Source organism: Rhagoletis pomonella, unplaced genomic scaffold (assembly GCF_013731165.1).
Source record: "Rhagoletis pomonella isolate Grant_MI unplaced genomic scaffold, Rhpom_1.0 Rhpom_scaffold_00006, whole genome shotgun sequence".
NCBI classification, from domain to species: Eukaryota; Metazoa; Arthropoda; class Insecta; order Diptera; family Tephritidae; genus Rhagoletis; species Rhagoletis pomonella.
In genome coordinates, this window is record NW_023458560.1 from 79,368,268 (window position 1) to 79,388,129 (window position 19,862).

At 36.9% G+C, this 19,862-nt stretch overlaps 4 protein-coding genes across 4 annotated transcripts; 3 read left to right on the forward strand and 1 right to left on the reverse strand.

Annotated features, from left to right (window-relative positions):
• Positions 1-1,065: 1,065 nt before the first annotated feature.
• LOC118741772 (sodium channel protein Nach-like) lies at positions 1,066-3,052 on the forward strand. Its single transcript, XM_036473743.1, has 8 exons — positions 1,066-1,228; positions 1,295-1,421; positions 1,477-1,761; positions 1,942-2,029; positions 2,105-2,190; positions 2,250-2,618; positions 2,702-2,808; positions 2,910-3,052. The coding sequence occupies exons 1-8, from the start codon at positions 1,066-1,068 to the stop codon at positions 3,050-3,052; spliced, it is 1,368 nt and encodes a 455-aa protein (XP_036329636.1).
• A 3,777-nt stretch (positions 3,053-6,829) lies between these two features.
• On the forward strand, positions 6,830-9,404 carry LOC118742154. Its single transcript, XM_036474115.1, has 3 exons — positions 6,830-7,060; positions 7,165-7,306; positions 8,491-9,404. The coding sequence occupies exons 1-3, from the start codon at positions 6,830-6,832 to the stop codon at positions 9,402-9,404; spliced, it is 1,287 nt and encodes a 428-aa protein (XP_036330008.1).
• An 895-nt stretch (positions 9,405-10,299) lies between these two features.
• LOC118741392 lies at positions 10,300-14,358 on the forward strand. The gene is made up of 4 exons (XM_036473347.1): positions 10,300-10,650; positions 11,382-11,526; positions 12,373-12,647; positions 13,702-14,358. Exons 1-4 carry the CDS (start codon positions 10,450-10,452, stop codon positions 14,335-14,337), a joined length of 1,257 nt encoding a protein of 418 aa, XP_036329240.1. The 5' UTR covers positions 10,300-10,449; the 3' UTR covers positions 14,338-14,358.
• Positions 14,359-14,363: 5 nt separating this feature from the next.
• On the reverse strand, positions 14,364-16,723 carry LOC118741391. Its single transcript, XM_036473346.1, has 4 exons — positions 16,518-16,723; positions 16,278-16,434; positions 15,918-16,195; positions 14,364-15,053 (listed from the first exon to the last, which is right to left on the reverse strand). The coding sequence occupies exons 1-4, from the start codon at positions 16,698-16,700 to the stop codon at positions 14,397-14,399; spliced, it is 1,275 nt and encodes a 424-aa protein (XP_036329239.1). The 5' UTR covers positions 16,701-16,723; the 3' UTR covers positions 14,364-14,396.
• Between the last annotated feature and the right edge of the window lie 3,139 nt (positions 16,724-19,862).

Consider the following 19,862-nt stretch of genomic DNA (forward strand, 5'->3'; position numbering starts at 1 on the left):
GGAGTTATGATAAAAGACCTCATATCTGAACAATCAGTTGTATGGGGTCTGCAGGTTATAGTGACCCGATCTTTGTTATTTTCACTGTAAGTCTTCTGTTGATAATGAGTGAAAACAGCGCGAAATTTCATGGTCCTAGCTGCATAAATGGATGAATTATAACGAAAAATCTCATATCTGAACAATCAGTTGTATGGGAGCTATAGGTTATAGTTACCCGATCTTTTTAATTTTCACTGTAAGTTTTCTGTTGATAATTATTGAAAACAGTGCGGAATTTCATGTTCCTAGCGATATAAATGGAGGAGTTATAACGAAAAATTTTATATCTGAACAATCAGTTGTATGGGGGCTATAGGTTATAGTGACCCGATCTTTGTAATTTTCACTGTAAGTATTCTGTTGATAATGGGTTCAAGTACTGCAAAATTTCATGTTCGTAGCTGCATAAATGGAGAAGTTATAACGAAAAATCTCATATCTGAACAATCAGTTGTATGGGAGCTATATGTTATAGTGGTCCGATTCTTCCGGTTCCGACAAATGATTAATACATTATAAAAATACACCCACATACCAAATTTGATACGGATATCTCGAAAACTGAGAGACTAGATTGCATACAAACAGACAGACAGACGGACAGACGGACAGACGGACAGACGGACAGACGGACAGACGGACATGGTTAAATCAACTCAGCTCGACGTTCTGATCATATAAGTATACATTTTAATGGGTCTATCTCTTTTTGTTCTGGTACTTACAAACATCGGACCAAAGTTATAATACCATTTCATGCTCATGAAAGGTATAAAAATATTCTAACACCCAATGGCTTCCATGTGAACTGTAACAACTGTTTAGTAAGCCATTCAGAATGCTTTCGTAACATGCATTGATAAAATATACAATGTAATCAAGATACTGTAATTGCTTTATAAATGGCACTCCTGTCTGGCAGGGGGCAAAATATTATTTCAGCCTGCGTCATTGGTCACTGAAATTTTTCTCATTTCGTATGGTCATTCGCGTGCAATCGGTTTGAGGAACGGAACGGAAACAATGCATTTGCGACGCCTTGTGGAGGAATATTTCGAGAATTCCACGTTGCATGGAGCAAAATTCATAGTGGACAAAGATGCATCTTGGATTGAGAGATTGTTTTGGGCATTATGCCTGGTGGCATCTTGGATAGCCTCCTGGCAGTTGATAAAAGTGTCATTGGGTAACCGACATTCGGAATATGTATTTTTTATTGATTCATTCTCTTTAAAGTGATTCTTTCATGTAGACGCTTTCGAAAACAATGCCATTAGTTTCGTTGTCGAAAGCTCCTATCGGGATTGGGACACCAATTTTCCGGCCATAGTTGTTTGTGAGTCCAAAAATATGGATCGCATACAGGAAGTGGCTGAAAAGTAAGCAAAAACACAATTTTCTTGACTTTGTATTTGACTTCCTACCCTTCTTTAGACTCTGGGGCGCCGATCACGATTTCACCTTGGAGGAGGTGCTAAGCGAGATATCCTTCTTTCGCGGCGAATCCTATCACATGGTGCACGAGTGCGGCGGCGAAGAACCGGTGGAAAATTGCTTCTACTCGAATTTCTCCTACTACGCCCAATTGGTGCGCAGCAGCTGCCAGGACTCCATACAGAATTGCATGTGGCATGATAAGGCATTTGAGTGCTGCAAATACTTTCAACGCATGGAAACGGAGTTAGGCATTTGCTATGCGATCAATTCACTGCAAGCGGGGTAAGACCTTTGAGATCAGATCGGGGAAGTCTTGAAATAAATAAAATGGAAAAAGCAAAAATGAACGAAACAAACTCAACTAAGTATGTTGTTGATCTTTATAATAGTTTTTGCATTTACCATCGGAAGTATTTTTTGCAAGGCAACAAAAATATGTCTAACAAATTTTCATTTTTTTAGCAAAAATGACGGTCCCAAATTGAATATGTACTCAAATCGTTACACTGGACCCGGTTCGTTGAAAATGGAATTACACACCGAAGCGACAGTAACTAATTTTTTAACTAAATATAACGTTTTTTAACTGACTTTTTTTGTCGTGTTGTATTATGACTATTCTTAGATTTTTATACTCGGTGAAGAGGAGGTTCCCACTTTGGTTACCCCAAAAACCGATTATTTGTTGGTTGGTCCTTACGTCTCATTTGTGTGAGTAATTTATTTATATCCCTTATATTATATATTATATTTCCCTCACCTTCCCCCAGTCGGCATTTTTCCAAGCGCGACATTCAAAATGATGAACAAATTCGTGAAACGAGTGTAGCTCAACGAAATTGCCGTTTCAGCGATGAAAACAATTTGGATGTCCATCGCTATTACAGTTACTCTGCTTGCACCGTGCAATGCCGCAAGGATCGCCAAATCGAGCTATGCAACTGCTCCAGCCATCTCTCGCCAAACACGCCGGACTGGCAGTTGTGCAACATGGACGGACTGGAGTGTTTGAATCGCAACTACGAAGACTTATCGGTGATCATAGCCAAGTGGTCGCGTGGTCGCAAAGGTTTGGTCTGCGACTGCTTGCCATCCTGCACGGAGGTGGACATATCGACGGTGCATGACAGCAAGGAGAAGTAAGGAAAGTGAAATATTTCTAAAAAAAAATAAAAATTTTAGTTGGAATTTTATAATATTTATCTGACATTCTTGAACTTAGCATTTTTGAGAATCAAAATCCATTGGCGAAAGTCGAGATCTCACTTATCGAATTGCCAACCGAGCGTTATAAGCGAAATGTTGTGCGTGGAAAGTTGGATTTAGTTGGTGAGTGGATTTAGTTTGGGTGTAACTATCTTTTCATTTAAATTTTAATGAAGCGCTCGTATTTTGTGTAATTAATTTAAAAAATTTCCCCCCCCCCCCAGTGTCGATCGGTGGCACTACCGGCCTCTTTGTCGGCGCCAGTCTTCTGAGCTTCGTAGAGATAATTTACTACATCACAATCCGTCCATATGGAACAATGCTGGCGGAGAAGCGTCAAATGCGAAAACAATTGCAAGCATCTTAAAACGTATACGAAATTGTAATTTTGTAATGGATTGAATGGGGCGAGAGCAAAGCCGCCGAGTACAAGCATCAATTGCTTCAGCATGTCACAATTCTTTAATTTGTATTATTGTAATTAAAATACCTTTGTATGTGTGTGTATGTGCACCTGTGCATGTAGCTCTGTTTTTTTTTTGGTCACATTCGTGTCAATTAAAAATAAACTGTTACATGCAGATTATGTGCAGTTTGATGAGATTATTTAAAATTCTTTGGATTGATTGATTACACTGGTTTGTAAAATTTTATATAGAAAAAGCGTTTTTCAGGCAAAGTTTTCAATAGAATATCCCACTCTTCAGTTAATCCTTCAATAAATAATAAATTTTGAACCTGGCCAACCATTTCACTTGTTGTCACTGCTACGGTCAAAATTAAGAAAATCAAAAGTGTCCTATGAAAAATCCATTTTCCCGCAGATTTCTATTTTCGGAACCTTTTTTCAAGTTTAAAAACGTTCCTTGGGCAGCGAAGATATGGAGCTGTATTAACCGGATACAGTACTTTTCGCTTTTTAAACTTGGTTGAAAGACATTTGCATTTTAACTCAACCAACCTTAGCCCAAAGATAACATTTCGTTGGTGATACTGCAAAACGTTCTAAGTCACTTATTACCTCAGATCGCTTCGGGCAATCGTTCATCTTCATCAGCCAAAGGTATACAGATTTGTAATTCGTTTATTAGGGTTTAACGATTTGCAGATGCATTGCGGTGTAAGTAAGCGACCCCCTCTAAGTGTCAAGGGTACTAATAGACATAGACCGTTTTGCAGTATCACCAACGATTTTTACAGACACCCCTCTAGTCTTCTTAAGAAGCAGCACTGAACCAACCAGTCGTTCATATAAAGTTAATATTTTTAAATAAGTTTTGGAACCTATTTCTGCTTTGCCCTCATAGGGAAAGAAGGGACATTGAAATTATCATAGACTATGTCTGCTCTCAAATTATCTCACTCCTTCTTTCTTTCAAATAGCAAGTGGCCCGATGCATTTGTCACATGAAAATATGAGCTAAAACCAACTTTTGTAGAGGGGTTATTTATAGTTGCAATATCTTATCTATAACATTGTTAATATGACCAGATATACTATGTGGTATGTATGTATGTACAATCATATGTATACCAATGTAATATGAACAATAAAGTTAATATGACGAGATATATATGTAATTATGTATGTATTGTATATATGAACGTCCATATGGGCATTTCCCAAAAAAGGTAAACCGAAAATGCTAGTAAATGAAGTCAAACGGTTTTATAACTTTAAATTTCGTGTTCAGATTGCGAAAAGAGGCTTGGAAAACGCGAAACGGTGGAAATAAGAGCTGAAAAAAACTAAATAAAAAATTAATTTAGCATGTGTAACTAGTAAAAATATTGCATGGAGGAAAAATCTGCCACGTCCGATATGTCGCGTCCGTTACCAGATTTTAATTCAAAATTAAATCAATAACGAATTGCTTCTGATTAAAAATGAATTGGTTGTAACGGTTCATAATTTTACTCTATTTAAAGAATGTTGAATAAGGGAAACCCTTACAGGATTCGTTGAGTTTTACTTATTTTTACATTCACTCTGAAATCACTCTGGTTTTGTCGCGTTCGTTATGCCCGCCTTTTCATCGATTTTCTCGACGTCGGTGTTCCAAGCGCACCTAATTTTTTTGTCAACCAAAGAACGGTATAAAAGCTACATAACGGCTAAGTTTTTTTTACAAGTAACTTCAGTTTTCGTATGATTTATTTAACCCTAAAGTCGTACGAATGTCGCGGCCGTAACCCAGGAGATGCCCATATGTAAATATTTAGGTCTGGCTTCATGTTACTGCTCACATACATACATGCATATCAGGAGTGGACTTTGCACCGATATTTGAAATTCTGACAAACACAAAACGCTAAAGAATCGTATGTCAAGCCTACGGTGAGCTTAGTTAAGGCTAAGCGAAGAGAGTATAGGTAATAGTTGCGATTTTTTTTTACCTTAATTCGATACTAAAGATATGCATACTATATATTTAAACTCTTAACGAAAATGTGAGCTCCATTTTATAATAAAAAGAACAAAACGTCGATGAATTCCAGAAAGTTTGAAATGTCACACAAAAACCCATACAAATTGATAAATGGTTCGGAAAAATTACTGAAAAGTATATAAAAACAAATTTTCGAAAGAGATCCCACAAAATGTGAAATATCACGGATAATTTTCTTTTTTATTAATGTTTAGAAATAACAATAAAAAATGTCGGCATATTTTATTGCACAAAAAATATCAGGCAAATTTCGCCTTCAATTTTTCTTAATAAAATATGGGAAACATATATCCAATTAATTCAAATTCTTACATTTTTTTTTATAAGGAATTGCTAATACCAATATAATGGCTCACAAGAAAAATCTGCCTGAATTTTTGGCTAAATTTTTGAACTTTTTATTGAAACTCAATTTTAATCAAGTACATATAGGCCATTATTATTTATGACCTTTTACTATTTTTCGAGTAGCTGTATAATTCCAACGGTGTAAAAAGTCTGTGGTTTATAGGCGAAAAACTTGGCCAAGTGGTTTTCATCGCCTCTTCGGTCGGCCAACTTGTTTACCATCAGGGAGTTTTGCAGATACCGTAACAAACGAAAGTTAGACGGTGAAAGGTCCAGGCCATACGGTGGATGCATTGTAACTTCACAATGAAGCTTCGTCAATTTGTGTGTGTGTGGCCTGGCCTTGTCATGATGGAGTCCAGTTCCTTTCATGTTGGCCAATTCTGGTCGCTCTTTCTTTATTGCTTCGTTCAAACGGTCGAGTGGTGCACAGTAAAGGGTCGAATTGATGATTTCCCCACGTTGTAGTAATACGCAATGGTAAATTCCTTCACAATTCCACCAGTCAATCCAGGATCGTCTAACAATTTTCTTTATTTCATCAACTTTTTCACTGACTGGCGCGAGATGCATCTTTGACATCAAAATTTCCGCAACGAAGCCGAGCAAAATAAATACTCCTGGTCCCGGCGTTCACTCGCAGCATTCTCACCGTACACTCCCAAAACTTAACTTTGTAAAAAACTCTAGTAGAGCCAAAGTAAAATGTACCGTAAACATATAAAAAAAAATACGCTACGGGTTTTCCCATCACACCAATCAAAGAATTAGAAATCGTTGATAAGAATATTTTTTTTTCTAGAAATAAGAAATAAAAATAAATACTTAAGTGCCAGTAAGTACCTTCACTTGACAAATTATAAAAAATATGTTACGCAATTTACAACAACACAGACGAGTGTAAATAAGTAAGAATTAGAGAAAGTGGATAAGAATATTTTTTGCTAGAATAAACAAAAGAAATAAAAATAAATACTAAAGTGCCATTAAGTGCCTGCACTTGACAAATTATAAAAAATGTGTTACACAATTTACAACAGCACAGACGAGTGTAAATATGTATACACAAATGTGCATTTTAAACATATACATATAAGTAGCACTAATTACACACCCACCAATGCAACGCTGGGAAAAAGTCAGCCGCTGGCAGTCAAAACTAGAAGCTCGCGAAAGCTGGACGGGCGCCAAAAGTTTGAGAATTTTACTATTCTTAATCTGAAAGACACAAAAAGCTACCAAACGCTTTATTAGTACATACATATTTATGAATTTTCGTACATAGTTTGAGTACAAAAACAGTGAAAATTTTATTATATTTCGATCAAAAAAAAATTTAGTATAGAATGCCACCTGCCGAGCCTCCTAAAGTCGTAACTGCAACAGTGCCGCTTTTGACACGCGCGCATTGTGAGAAAATATTAGCGAAGGCCTGTGGCACAGAATCGAATTTGCAGCTAAAAGAATTCACCTTGAAGCCGGCTATTTATACGAGTGGCTTTCTCGGCGAATATTATCATTTGTTGGTGTGTTTTAGCGCCGCTGCTGTTGCTGTTGCTGCGAATGAAAACGAAAATGTAAGTTGCTGTTTGTGCGATAAGTGGTGTGGCATGTTTTCAGGCGCTGAATATATTTCTGTTGCTAATTACATATTGTTACTTTGTTTATTGCCTGAACGCAGCTGGCTAATAGGCGCAATTTGCAAGAGCTGCGCGCATTCGTCAAGCGAGTACCTCAGGCAAGTGTGGAGCCAGAGAAGGAGGCCATATTTCGCAAGGAAGCTGCTTTGTATGGGACGCTGTTGGAGCGTTTGCGAAAATATTGTAAGTATGTATATAAGGGCAAATGCATACGTAGATGGAACGCATGTTGAATAATATTTATTGGCTTTAATTAGCTGCTTTTACATTATGGGTATTCATGGAAACGCGTAAATGCCTCGTAAATAAACTAATTTTCCATGCAAAATTAAGTAAGTTTCCGAGGTTTACATGGTTACGAGGAGCTTTCGCGTTTAGATGCATTGCCCTATTGTTTTTGTTAATAAAGGAAATATATGAATACATACATACATACACACATACACCACATTGCATTACTCATACGTTCTGCCACCAGTGACAGCACGGCGTATGAGCGATTCTATGGATAAGGTCAAAAACAGAGTGTAAGCCAAGCCGATGATGAAGTCGAAGCTGAAGTTGAAGACAAGGACGAAAAATAATGTCGTAGTAAACAAATGCGATAAAAAAAAACGTATGCAAAAATCATTGAATTACGGCTAGTTCAGGCACACCGTGGCGAGCGTAGACTACGATGAGGATGTTGTGTATGCTGCCAATTGGAAGCAATTACCCTTCTGCTTCGAGATGAAGGTCTCCATCTTAAGCCTTGCTTTCAATTTTAGTTAACTTCTGATTTTTGTTATAGTTTTTCGTTGTTTGAGCTCCGAAAATTCCTGATAAAATCTCTGAAAATCCTAAGAAAAAAAACTTCAGAAAGATAAAAGCAAACTATTACAAAAATTCCCAAAGATCTTAAAAATTAAATGAACGAAAATTTCCATAAAGGCAAAAAATCCTAAAATAATAAAGAAAAGTTCCGATAAATCCCAAAAGACCCTGAAAACTACTGAATGTTTACGAATTTGCACGAAAAGTCCCAAGAAATTTTCAAATTGCTCTGTGATACATTTTAGGCAGCCATGCCACTCGTTTTTTGTAATTTTTTTTTTTTTAACAATGCCAATATAAGTATTTATCAGTGTTGCCATCGGGTTGGCCTTACCATTTTTATCGATATTTTTATATAATGTTTATCGATTTTTATCAATTGATTTGTCAACATTGTTATCGATAGCAATTTCGTTCTCGTAACCAATATCAATATTGATAGCTGGTTGTTTTATGTTTGTTATTGTGATATAGGCCAATATTGCCATCAATATGGTGGTTATCGTCGCTTTATCGCAATAGTATTATTTTAATTCTCCTTATTTTTTTTTTAGCCACTGTTTCCTGGTCGCCGCTTTGCTTCTATACCCGCGATGACATCATTGTGCTCGAGCAGTTGGATGAACGCAACTACGCTCTCTGCTCAGAAACCGTGAACGTTCTCAGCGAACACTACATGCGCTCGGTGCTACGCGGCCTGGCAGCTCAACATGCATCCTGTTTCACACTCGAAACCAAAGAGGGCATCTGCATCGGTGACGCCTATCCTCAATTGCAAGAGGAGATCACCGTATCGGCGCAGGTGCCTTGGTACACCACTGGTTTGCGTGCCATACTCGCCGTCGCGAAGTCGCAATTGGTGTCGCAATCAATCGACGTACGTACGGAAATTGAAAGTCGCCTTGCTTCGGCTGCCGAAAGCGTCTACGAAATGACAAATCGCTCATCCAAGTACCGGAATGTGCTTTGTCATCGCGATATTTGGCGTGGGAATATATTTTACAGCAGCGTTGCTACTTCGACGGATACAAACGCAAACGAGCGTTCTGTCATCTTTGTGGACTATCAGACTGCGCGCTACTGTCCGCCAGCTATCGATGTAATCTTCGCTCTTTTCATGAATCTTGATAAGTCCACAAGAAAGTCGAAAGAAAAGGAATACCTGCGGTACTATTATGATTGTCTGGAGCGGGATTTGAGTTCGAAGGGTTTGATAGCAGCGGATCATCTTACTTACTCTGATTTGCTTGCTTCGTATGAGGAACTCCAGCTGTTCGGTTTGTTCTATAGGGCAATTGCCACAACCATCGTGAAAGTTCCCCGACAGTATGTGACCAATGATTATGTCCATGTGGAACGTACCGAAGCGGTGTTTAAGCTGATGGAAAGCCAACCTCAGTTTCGGGAGTATTTAGAAGAGTGTATTCATGAAATGTTGGAATTCCTAATTGCTCAAAATGCAAAATAGAATTTAGGGCTGATTTTTTTTTTTTTTGTAGCTTATGACCAAAGATTTGAAACAAATATACGTATGAGTTTCTATACATAAACCTGGTGGAACATTAATTTTTCAAACACTTTGGTATAAATAAGCTAATAGGCGAAGCTTTCAAAGCATCGTCTGGTAGTGGACTTTTTTTTTAAAAGCTTTTATGTATGTGTATGTATGTTTGTGAGTATGTTTTGTAGGTCAGATTTTGCATTAATTTTTGGCAATTTTCTCGGCGACCTTGAAACCAAGCTCATAGCTGGATGAAAATGCAGTATGGAATATTAATCAAACCCTTATTTATAGTCCCATTTGGTTCATATATCGCGACGCGGGGGCCGATATATTTCATAAACCGGCATGATTTAGTTTATATTTAGAATAACTCCACAAATAAACTTTTCCGATAGGTGGCACAGGGGTTGAGAAAAATATATCGCCGATAGGGTGTAAAATATTTTTCTTGCTAGTCGCACATACAATTTTTTTTACAACCGCACCTAATTTTTTTCTAAGCCACCCTCGTACTAGCTGATTTTTCCCTATCAGATACATTCTTCCAATTATTATACTAAATAACAATTAAGTAGAGGCAAGTTTACTGGGAGTAATCGTTGCAAAGGGCTTGTTATCTCATTGCTTAAAGCTCACATACATGCATACATACATATGAATGAGCGCACTTGTCATTCACATATCGTCGCCTGCGTAAAAGATTGTCGTATGTTACGCACGTACGTATGGCGCTTACGACAATCATTTACCCAGGCGACGATATGTATTTATATACATACATATGTGGTACATGTTAGCAAGTGATTACAATTGAATATAATATAAGTAATGAGTAAACTAACATTATGAGCTAGTTGCTATTCCATTGTCGCAGTGTGACGACGCAATCGTGAAAGTGATTTTCTTATCTTCTGCAGAAAATTTAAATACTAAATATGTGAGCTAATGTTTACTTACTTGCGTAAAAATTTTTAAATCGAAGTAAATTAAAACAATCACACGCCAAAAAATGAGTCCTACCTCAACTCTGCAACCACCTAAAACGCAGAATGGGCTCTTCTCACGCACAGAGGTCGAAGAAATTCTCAGCAATATGTTGGGTTCGAATGCGGCCGGTCGACTGCTGACCTACGAAGTGGTGCCTGAGTGCGGCCCAACCGGTTACTTGGGTGAATATTTTCACTTGCAACTGCAATATCGCATCGATGAGGTAAATATTTACGCGAACGCGAGTAAAACTAAGATAAGGAGAGTGTCAAAATGGCGTGAATTTTACACTACACAAGTATAAATAAATTTAAGTGGTGATTTTCACGTTAGATATCAACGGTTTATGAATTCTTAGTAAGAAGTCTTTCAAATAGAACCTTGTGATTAAAGTCTTGTTACAGAAAAGTAACCAAATGACATACAATCAGATAATACCCATATTCGATTATGCGATCTGTTCAAATATGACTCAAATTTCGACATCGGTGACCCTTCTAAAGTTTATACCCATCTGGGCGGTTCCAAAACGAAATTCCATCAGCTGTTAATTCCTTAATAAATGTTTGAGAGAAAATTACCAAGTTCAGTATGTAAACTGTTTTTTTTTTTGTATGAATAAGTTTTTAATTCCAATATTGTATAAAAATTTGAAACATTTCTTCATAAATTACTCGACCATACCACTATTTGTGAGGGCCATTTAATAAGTTCGTACAGCTTTCTTTATTTCATAAGTTTATGATCGAGGTTAATCTGTTTCTGGAGCTCAATTTCCACAATAAAATATACTGTTGTTTGCACACTCCAACAGAATCCACCTCATACAACTGCATATGTCAGTTAATGCATTAATCAAGCTTTATTCTTTTATAGCCCCATTTAGTCTAATTGACAAAAACGAAACTATTTAGACTTGATTGTTTATTTTGTTACTTTTTACTGCATTTTCAGTGCACTGATGTTCAAACAAAACGTGTGTTTGTCAAATCGTTGCCTTATCATAATCCAAAGATGACAGCGTTTATTGAAGAATGCGGCATGCTCACCAAAGAGGCAGCGATCTATGAGCGCCTTTTGAACGAGTTGAGAAAAATGAGTGAGTTGTTGAGTGAGATAGAAAAGAAGGGAAAAATAAATGAATGACCAAACGTATACACGACATACACTTGCGGTCAGCTGATTAAGTCAAGTGAAATTTTGACTAGATTTGGCTATTTTTCTTTCTTTCTTATTTCATGTTTATATTTTTTTTATAAAAGTTTAGCACTTCAACTAACCAGCGCCACATAAATCCACATTTTAAACTTCCTACAACAAAGTGCAAATTTCAAGACGCTAGAAAATCGCGTTGATTTGTAATAATTTTTTTTTCCTGATGGTGCTGGCCATTTTCTCCCATACAAACGAAATCGTCGAGCATATTTTATATGGAAGAAAATGCACAACACCGTCAGCCAAAAAAAAATTTTAAAAATCAACGCGATTCTGTAGCGTCTTATAATTTGCACTTTGACCTACTAAAATTTAATTGGCTACAAAACTGCATACCCAAAATTTTTCTAAAAATTCTGAATAAAAAGTTTAAAATTTTCGGTGGCAAATGTTAAAGTTTGTAGAAGTTTCATAGTTTTTGTACGAAGTTTGAAATATGTGGGGCTGGTTAGGTAAAAAAATATAAACATTAAATAGACAAAAGAAAAATAACCAAAAGTAGTCAAAATTTCACTTGACTTAATCAGCTGACCACAAGGATCTGTACATATTCAGTATCTTATCAATCGATCACAACAGAGATTTTTAATATAGGTACTGCCTTACTATCAATATCCATACTATTCAAGTTAACTGTCAATATTTACTGTTGTTTTTAGTTAAGCCAATATATTCACAAATTTTTAATAACTGTTATCTCTTCTAATTTGGTAAAAAAAAAAAATCTTAGCCACTAACATCTGGTGTGCTCAATGCTACTTTACCCGTCGCGATTTGTTTGTTATGCAAAATATTGTAGATTTGGGTTATGAGCCTGTGGAGAATCCAGCAGAATTTCTGACGCAATCACAAATGGATGTACTCCTGAAGAGCTTAGCCACCATGCATGCCAGCAGTATTACCTACGAAGAGAGGAAGCAAGTGGATATTGGCGAGCAGCTGAAAAACGTTTTAAGGGAGATGACAGTGTCGCCAAAGGTGGTTTTCTATACAGCTGGAGTGAGAGTGAGTAAACGTTATTTATTCTTCGTTTAGATAACTGATATTTTACAAAAAGAAAGTCTTAGTGCCTTTGGAAAAACTATTTTAAATATTTTTTGGTCAATTACTCAAAAACTGTACATAAACTTACCATTTAAAAACTGAATATTAAAATGCCGGCACACAAAACATAATTGACTATAGATAGTTTGAAATTTAATAACTTGGTATAATTTTTTGATATTCAAAAAATTGGACATACATTTTTGGTAAATTATAAACTGAATTTAAATTTCTGATCAACAAAAAATTGGATATACATTTTTTGGCCGATTAATAAATGGACAACATAAATGTTTGGTAATTTACTATTAATGTGAAAACTAACTTAGAAACTGGACATCGATTTTTCGTACATTAAAACTGAACATAATTTTCTAGTCAATACATTTTTTTGGTTAAATGCAAAAACTGGGCATAGATATTTGCCAATTTGGAAAATAAGGTTTTTGACCGCTTAAAAATTGGAAATAGAGTTTTGGCACTTTAAAAACTGAACCTTTTTAATGCAAAACTTGGGCGTAGGATTTTGGTAGTCTAAGAATTCGAAAAAACTATTTGGTTAATTGAAAACTTAGAAATTTTTGTAATTTAAAACCTGGGAAAACTTTTTTTTTTGTAATGTGAAAGCTAAAACTTAAATCCTAATTTTTCAAAAAATGGTCATAAATTTCTTTTAAAAACAGTACAGAAATTTTAAACGTTTTTCAAATTTAAAAGTGTTGACTACTTTCCGTCGAACGTTTTTTATGTCCGCTTTTCTAAGACATACAAATGTTTTCACTTTTCAATGCCAACTTTTTTTGTCCAGTTCTGGCAAGACAAAAAATTATGTCAAGTATTTAAATTGCTCAAAATGTGTACCCCGTTGTTAAAGAACCAAACTGGTTTCCCCTTTCCAAACTACCGAAAACTTATTACCGTTTCTTACGTTTAAATCTTAATTTTTAGGGCTGCGCCAAATTTATCAAATCCTCTTGAAAGCCAAGCGCCATTTTCCATTTTCCTTTCCTTTCAGGCTGTCCTAGCTGTGGCGCGTGTTCACCCCGCCTTCCAAAGCGAGGCCCTACAAAAGTTCATCGCCGACGAGCTGCCGCGCCATCTAGACAGCGTCTACGAAATGGTTAATCCATCCAGCAAATATCGGAACGTCTTTTGCCACCGCGACCTCTGGGGCGGCAACTTGTTCTTCAGCAAATCTCAACCTGACGCCGAGCCGGTAGTTCTAGTCGACTACCAACTGGCGCGCTATAGTCCGCCCGCCATTGATGTTCTCATGGTAGTCTACCTGAACATCACACCACAGCAACGGAAAACGCTGAAATATTGGTACTACGACAGGTACTACAACTACTTCGCCGACGAACTGAAGCGACAAGGTGTGGACGCCGAGCAACAACTCAGTCGAAACGAATTCGAACAGTCGCTAAAGTCGCTGGAGCTCTTCGGTGCACTCTACAACTGCATCTCAGCGACAATACTGCGTGTGCCGGGCGATTATTTGAAGAACTTAAAGCTGAATCACCCAGATGCCTTTCATCGCTACACAAATGTTGACCGCGTTAATGAGGTGCTCGAGCTGCTGAAATTGGATGTGAAATTTAAGGAGTATATCTTTGATTGTATTGAAGAAATGATGCATTTGTTGTTGTAATAAAACATATATTCAACTTTGTATCATTTAAGTTTAGCTAAAAAATTTCAGAGGTCTACTTAATCTAACAAATCTCCATTTATTTGTAAAAATTCCATAAGCTCTTCAATGGGCCACATAATACGCGATTCATATGTGGGATCGAGCGCCATTAGCCGTAGGAACAATTCCTCGCGCTGAACATTCATGTAGTAGTCGAACTTTTCCTGTTCCTCCTCGCGCCACTTGCGCGACAAACCATCAGGCATCATCGTCAGCGGCTTGATAATGGCCACCAGAATAAGCACTGGCAGGTGAGTACGTCGGCAGTCTTCCAGAAAATCCTCCATCGTGATAGTGTCGAGTGGCAGCTTCAACTCCGCGAAACGCGCTTGCAACTCGGCGTAATAATACTCCAGATATTCTTGCATGCGCAGTTTTCTTTCTTCAGCTGGCGTTTCGCCGTACAAGAAGAAGAGTACATCCATGGCTGGTGGCGCGTAACGGCTTAGCTGAAAGTCCACAATGCAGCAGGAGGTGGGTTCGCGGTTTGCGTCGAATTTGAAGAAAATGTTGCGTTCCCAAGAGTCCCGATGCAAGTATACATTGCGCATGCGCGCGGAGGGTTCCGTATACTTTTTCACATCTACGAGCAGCGCATAGAGCTTTTCATCGATCAACTTTTGTATTTCGGGTGTTTGGAATTTCTCGTACCTTTTTGTGAGGAAAATGATACCCTGAAAATAGAAAATGTGGGGATTATTATTTCCCAGATGGTATGCAGAGTTCTATTCCTCATAGAATTTTAAAACCAATGCCCACCGGCTCACACTACTACATTCGTTTTAGCCATTGTAGAGGCAAAGCGAGGTGCCTTATTTACATTCCTGAACTTAAGTTATTTATTCATAACGTAACAGCCTGAGTCTTTTTGAAAAACGTACACTTTACCCAGTAATGCTCAGAAGATCATTGAAACTAATGGTCGAAATCCTAAGGCATCTAAGCTATTCTATCGCGTTGTTAGGCCACTTGGATCTATGATGTAGCCAATATGAGTAAGATTGGGTAATCCATAGGGGAAGCTTCATGGCGTCAAGAGTCGCATGCGGTCTTTAATGTGGACAACTGCTAGAAATTCTGAGAATCCTTGAGAATAACAAATAAAATCCTTGAGGATAACATTAAGGCTCTTTAAAAATGATTCGGCGAAAAACTTTTATCAGTTAAACGGAGGGCTCATACACAAACTCTAACCTCCTGGCGCACATGAAGAGCATTAGCAATGAGTAGATATTCCTCCGAGCTTCGATATCAAGACTACGTCGACGACATCTTAACTTAATCTAAGCAATAGTTTCATTTTTGTAGAGGGTTAGAGAACTACATGGACCTATCTCTGGCTTAAATTTTTTTAAGTTATTTAGCCCTCCTAGTAAGATATTACAGCTGTTCGGGTATGGCTTTTATCCCTAGTTTTCTAGTGCTCTTGAGAAGGGAGAAGAGTGAGTAGAGCATTACAAAGTTGTTTTGCATTTATTTCAGCTTTAATAAGTATCATTCTCTAACCTTGCAAAGGCGTATCTCTCATTGCCACTCACCTTCGCTCCGGTAATATACCACTCATTTTCAGTGGTCAGCATCAGTTCGAACAACGAATCTTTGAATTTTACGCCAATATTTATACCCTCTCTTTCCTCCCAGGCAATGCTGGCCGCATGTAGCTGTGCTAAGTGTGTAAGAAATAACTTTCGATGCTTATGCGTATATAGCTCATTTGTTTCCAAGTGCCGATAACCCAAAGTAGGCGTTACGAGATCTTCGAGCACCAACAAATCTCTGCGGGCATAATAGCACTCGGGATATAATTTCGTAGAAGCTATTCGAAAGTTTTGTGGGTTAAAGTAATATTTTTTGCTTATTTTTATTTTATTTTTCTTCACAATAGACTCAACACTTACCATATTTCTGTATATTTGGCAAAATCTCGGTATAGGCACAGACCTCTTTGCGGAAGAAACACTTACGCTCGCACTCAGCCCGGTGCAGCTCATTCGATATGGGCACCGATTTTACAAAGTAACAAAAATCTTTAATTCCAGCACTCGCTCCCAGTCGCTGTTGTTGGTAAGAGAATGTGATGAATTTGTGATTATCTGAACCATAGCACACTTGTTTAGCTTAGCTCGTAATCATCTTACCTCATCTTGCACTCGAATGTGCAATTTGTAATATTCTCCCATGAAGCCTACAAGTTCATTCGGCCCCTTTTCAAGGGCATAACTTTTAATTTTAATACTTTCATCTTTTTTCAATTTAAGCGTATTTCTAGCGATTTTTTCGCATTCTTCAGCACTCAGAATTTCAACAATTTTGTGATTCATTTGATTAAGCTTCTAATCGCTACGCTTGCCAATTGAGAACTGCTGGCGCTCACAAAAAAAAAACTGTATCGCATTTGTTTATGCTGTAACGCTCACAGCAACGATCATTGTTGCGCTCTCAATTGCATATCTATTAGTGAAATCTGTTCTTCGCGCTATTGTCACGCTGTATGTACATTCATGCATACATATGCAATAGAAATAAACGTGCGCAGATAGTGTAATTATTTTATCCCATTCGTCGGTTTAACGCAACGGTTCCCAATCTTTTATTCCCCGTAGACCCCTTTCAAAACCTTACTGGTTGTGGTGGATTCCTGCTGCTACATTTCTAAGATATTCCCAAATCTCTTAAAAAAATGTGACGATTAGATCTAACGATGTAAATTTGCACCGCGGGTGAGTTCCAAGACTTAATTCGCAGTGGCAGAAATAAAAATAAAATATTTTCTTGTTTTTTATTTATTAAATATGATTACACACTTGCAAGTTATAAAAAATAGTGCTTGTAATGCGTTGAAAGTACTCTCTCGCTCTGAGGAGTTATATTTTATAAGCGAACTCCGAGCGCCAGCGTTATTTGCATTCTGTTTACCACAACCTCCTCTCATGTTCGGCTCACTCATGAATTTGCATGTGGCGCATTCGTAAAATAGTTTATTTGTGTTGATGGAATCATTTTTATTTTTCTGCTCCGAGTTTTAAAGTGATGCAAATGCCTGGTTTGAGCCAGTTCTGGCCAAATGGTTAGCGGTCTCATTACCATGTGCCTACTCCCGAATGACCAGGTAGCCAGAGTAAAGCAAGCTCGTTATGTTTACCAACATAAACTAATTTGGAAGTACTTAGATAGCGGGCTGGCCATTGCCTTAAGTGCAGCCTGGCTGTCAATTGAGATATGTAGTCCATGATTTTGAGGATTGAAAATACCTCAGCCTGGAAGACCGGGGCTTATTGCCCAAGAGAAAAGTGAAGCTTATCCCCATTAACTTCGTAAAAGACCGCAGATCCTGACTCGGAGTCAGTTTTGGAGCCTTCAGTGAAGATTCGACAATGCGTGAGTCCGAGCTCTGAGCTGAAATTAAACAAGCATTCGGTCTGAGGGAACTCAACATTATAGAATCTCTTCAACAAAGGTAATGGTGACGTACTATCATACAACATTGAAAAGAAACAAGTGCTCAAATCTCTGCCGCCAGGAATTTTCGCCTCGCCTCGCTAGTGTTATAAGAATATCCGTTTCTTTTTAGTCTGAACGTGGCCTTTAAGGCTTCCCCTTGTATGATGACACAAAGTGGCGGTAAGTGCAGCAGTGCGTCAAGAGCACTGCACACTACTAAAAAAAATTAAACTTAAATAAATAAATTAAATAAGCACCATTTTAGTTCTTTACATCTCGCGGACCCCGATGTACCACTTTGGCAATCCCTGGTTTGAAGTGACTGCATTTGTACTCATATCAGTTATCTCTCGGCTATCATCGCTTAGAGATTTGCTTCCACTTGTAGTTGCAACGTGATTGCTATGGGTTAATTAAGAATAATGTGTTTTATCTGTTATATTTATGTGCATACATTCATATGTACTTATGTATATATATATTTATATGCTAAATATTTTATTTTAATAATTTATTTTTAACAATGCTTAAGCTTTGAAAATACTTTTGAAGAAGGCTGCCACCTTTTTGAAAGGTCCAACTCAATTAACTAATTCAAAGGGTATATAAAATATAAAAATACCGTAGTCAAGCGGAAGAATGTTAAGAAATTATTAGTTTGAACGTTTCGAATGTTTGAATAGAGTTGCCATGTTTTAAAAAGTTTCATTAAAATTATTCAGTAAGTTGGATAATAACTAAATGATGGATATAAATCGAAATGGGTTTGAAAATGATTTATTTCTCACCTTTATTTAGGAGGGTTGCCATTTGTCCGAACAATCAAATTCGAATTAGCTCATCACGAGGCCACGCAATGAGCGGCTGAGCGGAAATGCCGCTCAGTAGGTGGCCACTTTGCCGCTCATTACGTGGCGTCGGCCTAAGATGATAATTTTTAGATGAGCACTTCAATTATTGGAAAGGAATGGAAAGTGCAGCACATCAGTTCAGTTCGGAAAAGAATTTTTATTACTCCGACTTCTATACAGACTTAAGTTTTTTAGAAAAATAAAACGACAGATTTAATGGAAAACCACGCCTTTCAAAATATTTTTTTTTTCATTGAATATTTTATTAGTCTAGAATCAAATCCATATACATATATATATTTTCTCAGAGTAAATTCGACAAAATTATAAACTAATGTAATTGATTTAATTAAATTATACTAAGGGATGTGAAGTATTTTATTCAAAGCAAAATTCGTAATAAATTTTCAGTACAAGAGTTTTACGTTGCTAGTATAAACTTTATACAAATTAGCGTTCAAATCAAATATATGAAAGTACCTACCAAAATATATTTAACAAAGTGTGATTGAATTTGACAGTGCTCTCATAAGAATCATCCTGTAAAGTCAAATTGAAAAAAAACTATTTCTTAATTTTCAACCGTTTGTTTATATTTTTTCACACTACAGCACATTAAAAGAGAACCACACTGATTTGTCAATCACACCTTGTTTGATACACTTTGGTACCCACATGTCGCACGTTTTCATTTCATTCACTATTTTCATTCATACATGCCGCTTATTACACTGTGTAGCAGTAAATTTTGCACACACAAAAATGAATATATTCGCGAAACTATGGGTAAATTGTAGTAAAAGTGCGTACTTAGTTTTGCTCTCTGACGTCAGGATTTTTTAAAAGGATATTGAAATTCAAAAAAAAAAATGATTATTTCAAAAAATTATTTAAAAAATTTAGTACTACTTAGGATAACAATAAGGGTATCGTATAAAAGAAAAAGTTCTGTAGAATTATAACAGGATAAATTTTTTTGTGCATAAGGACGAATGGGTATGGAAAATGTCCTTTAGAAATTTTAATCCTTAAATATCCTTGAAAATTTGAAATATTGTTTGAAAAAAATATTGTTTGAGGACTAATATACGCACGACCTCATCATCGAATTTCGTCACGCAAACTTTATTAACTTAAAAACATAAAATTCACTAAAAGCGTATTTTCAATACCTATTCGTCCTTTTTAACT

Bases quoted from the DNA above. Each gene is read 5' to 3' on its own strand.
- LOC118741772 (XM_036473743.1), top strand. From the start codon at position 1,066: ATGCATTTGCGACGCCTTGTGGAGGAATATTTCGAGAATTCCACGTTG. The intron at 1,762-1,941 runs GTAAGACCTTTG...TCATTTTTTTAG, and splicing joins ATCAATTCACTGCAAGCGGG to CAAAAATGACGGTCCCAAAT. The intron at 2,191-2,249 runs GTGAGTAATTTA...ACCTTCCCCCAG, and splicing joins GGTCCTTACGTCTCATTTGT to TCGGCATTTTTCCAAGCGCG.
- LOC118742154 (XM_036474115.1), top strand. From the start codon at position 6,830: ATGCCACCTGCCGAGCCTCCTAAAGTCGTAACTGCAACAGTGCCGCTT. The intron at 7,061-7,164 runs GTAAGTTGCTGT...GCCTGAACGCAG, and splicing joins CTGCGAATGAAAACGAAAAT to CTGGCTAATAGGCGCAATTT. The intron at 7,307-8,490 runs GTAAGTATGTAT...TTTTTTTTTTAG, and splicing joins GGAGCGTTTGCGAAAATATT to CCACTGTTTCCTGGTCGCCG.
- LOC118741391 (XM_036473346.1), bottom strand. From the start codon at position 16,700: ATGAATCACAAAATTGTTGAAATTCTGAGTGCTGAAGAATGCGAAAAA. The intron at 16,435-16,517 runs GTAAGATGATTA...TACCAACAACAG, and splicing joins ACATTCGAGTGCAAGATGAG to CGACTGGGAGCGAGTGCTGG. The intron at 15,054-15,917 runs GTGAGTGGCAAT...TTCTATTTTCAG, and splicing joins GGTATATTACCGGAGCGAAG to GGTATCATTTTCCTCACAAA.
- LOC118741392 (XM_036473347.1), top strand. From the start codon at position 10,450: ATGAGTCCTACCTCAACTCTGCAACCACCTAAAACGCAGAATGGGCTC. The intron at 10,651-11,381 runs GTAAATATTTAC...CTGCATTTTCAG, and splicing joins TGCAATATCGCATCGATGAG to TGCACTGATGTTCAAACAAA. The intron at 12,648-13,701 runs GTGAGTAAACGT...CTTTCCTTTCAG, and splicing joins TCTATACAGCTGGAGTGAGA to GCTGTCCTAGCTGTGGCGCG.